Source organism: Mastomys coucha, unplaced genomic scaffold (assembly GCF_008632895.1).
Source record: "Mastomys coucha isolate ucsf_1 unplaced genomic scaffold, UCSF_Mcou_1 pScaffold22, whole genome shotgun sequence".
Lineage (NCBI taxonomy): Eukaryota > Metazoa > Chordata > Mammalia > Rodentia > Muridae > Mastomys > Mastomys coucha.
In genome coordinates, this window is record NW_022196905.1 from 174,344,802 (window position 1) to 174,350,801 (window position 6,000).

Below are 6,000 nucleotides of genomic sequence, written 5' to 3' on the forward strand. Positions count from 1 at the left end.
TCTGATTGGCTCCACCCAGCAGCTGACTCAGATGCAGACACCCACAGCCAAACAGTGGATGGAGTTTAGGGATTCTTACAGAAGAATAGGAGAAAGGACTAAGGGACCCTACGGGGATAGGAACTCCACAGGAAGACCAACGGAATCATCTAACCTGGACCCTTTGGGGGGTCTCAGTCTGAACCACCAACCAAAGAACATACAAGGAGTGGACCTAGGCCTCCCTGCACATATGTATCAGATATGCAGCTTGGTCTTCATGTGAGTCCCAAACAACTGGAACAGGGGCTATCCCAAAAGCTGTTGCCCGAACATGGGATATGTTCTACTAGCTGGGCTGCCTTGTCTGTCCTCAGTGGGAGAGAAAGAGACTAGGCTCATAGAGACTTGAAGTGTCGGGGTTGGGGGATATCCAAGGAGGCTCCAACTTCTCAGAGGAGAAGGGGGAGGAGGGATAAGGAAAGGATTGTGGGAGGGGGTGACCAGGAGTGGGGCAGTGAATGGGATGTAAAGTGAATTAGTAAAAACACAAAATAAAATTTAAAAAGAATTTAAACCCCATATGGAAACTTACTATTTATAAGCTTCATAAACTCACACACACTTATATAAGAGTTTAATTGGAGTTAGGCTACGTAGGAGAAAATGCTATTCGAGGAAGCCACAGGTCATCAAACTAACATCCCAGGGTGGGCTACCTCCTTTAGAATTGTTGCTCAGTTTTTCCTACATACCCCCCACCCCTCAGATAATACAGGTCACACTGCTACTGCTCTTGGCTTCCCACCACAACTGAGTGGTAAGGCTTCAATACTGAAGACGCCACGAGCTTTGGCCACAGAATATGGAGAAATCAAGCTAGTCCTGACCCGGAAGTTTCCTTTCTACTGGCTCGATTTCACAATACCAGAAGGTGCTGTGCAGGCTGCTGGGGGAGAAAAAGTCAGCCTCTTATTCAGTTGTTAACCCTGTGCACTAAAATGACAATGAGCATGGCCAGGTATGCCCATGGGTACAGGAGTGGCCTCAGAATTACAGCACTTTCTGAAAGGACCTAAGTGCTGTCCTCTCCCTACCGCTCCCACACCCATTCCACAGGAGGAAAGCCATCCATGACACTATAAACCTGGCCAGAACATTTGGTCAAGGAACTCGCGGCCCCAGGGGTGAATCTCTTACCATTATTTTCCTAACCTAACATAGTTGCATACTTGCCTCCAAATTCCTATCCTTATAGCCATAGGTGGGCGGCACTCTCAAGCCTCCTCAGAGGAGGGGCTTTGTGTAGTGGGCGATGGTTAATGCAGAACCCCACAACTGGTCAGAGTGCAGAGGATGTGTCGATACAGTGTCCACCTACAAATGGGAGATCTGATCAAAGCACAGAGGAGATGTGTTGATACAGAGTGTCCACCTACAAATGGGAGATCTGGGTCACACCTTTTTCCCCTCAAGGCTCAGGGTTCATCCCAAAGGGGATTGTTACAGCCAGAGGTCATGCAGAACCAGAACAAAACAGTGTCTTTTGGACATGACAGACCACACTGCACCTGTTAATTCATAGTATCTGTGGCTGCCTGCACATAATCAAGCTAGTAAAATTTTCATCAAGGCTCATGAGCTCCTAGGGAGCAACTATTGACAGCTGATGGCTTTTCAAGGAGAGGGTCATTCTTTATGGGCATACCTCCTGATAGGTTGAACACATTCTAACAGATGCCCATACCCACGACTGGGGAAGTTGGACAGGGGAAGCCACAAAGTTGAGATTGGTGAAGAGGCAGCAGGATGGGTCTGGAAAGAGCTGGGAGAATACTGAACTTGATTATAACAAAAATACACTGCATACATCAGATGCTTTTGACACGCCAGTAAACTATTATTTAAGAAGACAAGCTGGACATGTAGACTGTGCTATAACTACAGTACAGCAGGAACTGGAGGTAGGAGAATGTCAGGGACTCACCGGTAAGCCAGTCTAACCAAGACACTGAGCTCCTGGTTCAGTGACAAACTGCATCAAAATAATACAAATGAAATGGAGAGTACCAGAGAGAGACATCCAATGCCCACCTTTGGCGTTCATATGCACACACAGACGCGAGAACACCTGCACATGTGTGTACATGCATATCCTAAAATATTAAGTGGTACCTAACTCTGAGGCCATGATAAAAATTAGTACTTTGATAAGGCATTTGGGAAGATACTAATTTTGGTATGCGTATGATCAATGTGTTTTTTTTCTTTAAATTATGGCCATTGATTATGACACATTTGAGCAATGTCAAAGATGTTTACATGGTGAACTGTTTAGTCAGTTAAAACAAAGTTCTCCTGACAATCTTGGTTACTTTCTAATTAGATACATTAAAACAAATTTTTAAACTCATTTTTACAAATTTATGGATAAACTAAGTGTTTATAATATTTAAAAAACATGTAGGAGAGAATCAAGCACTACCAAAACCAAATTTATGCTGAGAAAAATCATCTCTTCAAAATAACTCCAATACAGTTTGATATATCATCTTACATATTAAAATTGCAAAGGCATTAACTTGTCCTAAATTGGCTAAGGGGAACAACTTGCTCAGTTCTCAAGAGAATTACAGTTGTAATTTTTCACTGATATCCCAATAGATATCAAGATCACTGAAAGCAGAGAAAGAAAACTTGCCTTATTTTCACTATCGTTGGCATCTACACATTTTCATTAAGTGAGACTTTTTAAAGGCTTTACACTTTGCGCTAGCAAGGGTAGTATAAAGTTTCACTGAGGGTGAACTGCTTAATTTGAGGACTCCCAGAAGACACTGCCGGTAGAGGACGGCTAACTGGGTTTTCAAATAATAAGTGAAACCTGATCCCTCCTGTGACCACTGAAAGTTTGATGAGAAACAACCTGATTTATTGATATTGGATAACAGCTGGATCATATCAAACCAAAATAAGGACACTTTTCATAAATTAAATACTCACACTGGATACAGGGGTTTTAAAGGTGACAGAAATAGAAAATGAATATACAGATTTCAATGGCTTTTGAGATTTCCTGCTGAGCTGATAAAAATAAAAACTGCTTGAGTAGCACTTCTATTGCTAAATTTATAAGCATTTGTGCCATTTAAAACGAAAAATTTAAACTCCATTATCTTGAAAGCACTGACACTTGAAAGGATAATACAAGTTTTCAATGCATTTCATTAAAAATATTTCATAACTAATTCCATAGATTACTTTCTAAGCACAAACAAAAACATTTACATGAAGCACTTGAGTATTTAACCAGCAAATGCTTACCTAAATTATTTTAAAATTCTATATATAAAATGAACATTTAACCTCTACTATAAAGCATGTTTTTAAATAAGCAGATAGATCCATCTACAAAGCACTCTGCCTTCGACTCTGGGTTTATTTAAGTGATATTAGTATACAATTCTTAAATTTACAGACTTTTAATTCAGAAATAAAATTATATAAACAGAAGGACTACAGAAAAACCAGCTCTGCAAGTATTTGTACCTGACATATGCCAGCATAATGAGGCCACATGAATCACTCAAAACAGAAAGGAATCCAAATAAATCAGGTATTCACTGGTAAAACACTAAAATAAACAAAAGCCCTTTCTTAGAACGTTACATACTTCTGACATAAAACACCATCAGAGGAAAGACTATGCTGCTGCACCTAGCCACTTACAACAGAAGCCCTGAAAGTTAAGTTTTGCACAAAGAACATAATCATATCTGGGCATGAGAAGATACGACTTTGTTCTACCAGTCCCCTGACACACTGGAAGTTAACTTTCCTTAATTATGCTACGAAAAACCAACCTAGGGATTAATGCAATTGCAGCATGGTAAACGAATACGCTATTTTCAGTCTGCAGCACACAGCTGACCACCAGCATCCAACCTAGCAAAACAGCCTCTGATGTGATACAAGATTTGTCCAAAGCAATGAATGCAGGGTTAAGAAGGACCTCAAGGTGCCTCTGCATTGCTAGTAAGCCATCTAGAGAAAGCCAGGGCCACCGCCACACAGTGGAAAGTACTGTCAGAACCGGAACCGGTCACAGGAGCTGTTGCAGATATACTCACAGATCCACGGAGAAATAAAATCGGAATACCAATTCCAAATTTCTCCTGCAGGATGTCCACAGCAGATAGTAGCTGGAATGCTTGTGGCCCAAAGTCTTGGGATGTGTCCTCTGAGTTGTTAGCAGGAAGGCAATGACTCAGTCTGAAGGAAAGTAATCGTAGACTAAGAAAACACCAACAAAAGCATACTCCCTTAGAAATAAAAAGATACAAAAATAAACCACGTAAAAGACTTTCTCAAATGTGCCTAGCACTTCCAACACGACACATAATGCTTGTTACAGTCAAGAGCGTGTGTATTATCTATGTGCGTGAGACACAAATAATAACGCGGCATCGCAGACAGCGCTTTCTCATGGTACCCAGAAGCTAAAAGTCACGGAGGCACTTGGAAGACAAACAGGCCCAGGGAAAGCAGAGAGGCCGAGTCTGGCTAGAGCGGCTGCACATGAGCGATTATGTAAAGACAGGACGCTTGTGTTACACTACACCAGAAAGGGGTGAAGGGTAAGTCAAAAGTTGCCATGCAGTAACATGGTAGTTTGAACCCTAACGAGTTTACAATAGAACACAAAGCTTATACACTTATGCTGGTGCATTTAGCAGTCAAATTCCTTAGTCATCCTCCAAGTAGATGTAAAATCATTATTAATGTAAATGAGGATTTTTTTTTTAGCTCGAGAGCAAAAGAAGTCCTTAGAGACTATCAATTAATATATTCAATTACCAAGTTCACGTACTTTCCACATCATATATATCTTTAAAACAGCACTAAGAATGCATTCAGTACTCCAGCTAAAGCTATGTTTTGATTTAAAGGAGAAATCCCCTGACTTAGGCTTATTATCCCATTTACCTATTTAAAAGTAGGATGCTCAGGTGGCTTTCTTCAGAGTATTTAAAGTTATCAAGTTCCCATAAAGTATGGCCTATACATTATCTTACCACCTTAAATATATATTATTGTGGTTATCACTAATTTCCAGAAGTTTTTAAATTTCTGTCCCTAACAATGCTGCTTCTGACCCACTGCTACTGTACCTAGAGACACACTAACTCTAAGACGTAGCACTTGTATTTGTTTTACCTACAGTATAAAAAGGCGTGCATATCCCTATATGCAGACTCATCGAACCTTCATCACAATCGAGACCCAGCGAATGCACTGCTCTCAACTCTATTCTCCCTCCCTTTAACCTCTGCCAGTGGCTGATCTTTCAACTCTCTTTCAGAGAGTATGGATGTGCAGCCACAGTGTAGAAGCGGGAATATTTCCTCATTAGAATGTTTGCTGGAATTGTCATTGAAGCCATGGTGGGCTAGAGAGTTCTCTTTTCAGAGGTTTTAAAGGAATCCTTCTAACAGTTAGAGGAGTATTCCACTCAAGTTTCACCATGCCTGAGCACTGTCAATTACAGCCCATTAAGAAACTTGTCCATTAGATCAGTTTTATTGCATTTCCAGTACACTGGCTTGTTCAGAGCATTCTCGTTGTCCCCTCTGTTCCCTTTGTAAGTCACGGGATCTGCAGTGAAATTTTTTTCATTTTGATATTGGTATGCTGTTCCCCCTCCCCCACCCCACCAGTCTTGGGAAATAATGAACCTGTGAGCTAGCTGACTCTCCTCTACTGGGTTTGTTTTCTACGCCATTGATCTACGCCTGTCTCTTTATTACTCCCTTCCTGTTTGTCTTCCTCTTATTTGCCCATTTCTTAAAGTGAATGCTTAGTTATGTGTTTGAAACCTTTGCTTTTTCATTTTGCATTAACACTATAAATTATCTTTGCAGACTCATCCTAGATGTACCCCGGGCACTTCATATTCTTCTTTGTCAGTTCAAAACATTTTCTTTTTTCTTTTTCTTTCTTTCTTTCTTTTTTTTTTTTTTT

General features: G+C 40.7%; 1 protein-coding gene across 5 annotated transcripts in view; it reads right to left on the bottom strand.

The window, feature by feature from the left end:
* The window catches only part of Wrn (WRN RecQ like helicase), a 131,740-nt gene that overhangs the window by 35,317 nt on the left and 90,423 nt on the right, over positions 1–6,000 (bottom strand). For all 5 annotated transcript variants that reach the window (XM_031339505.1, XM_031339506.1, XM_031339503.1 and 2 more), the window contains one exon: positions 4,110–4,251. In XM_031339505.1, coding sequence (XP_031195365.1) covers positions 4,110–4,251 — 142 coding nt within the window. The remainder of the gene's footprint in view (positions 1–4,109; positions 4,252–6,000) is intronic.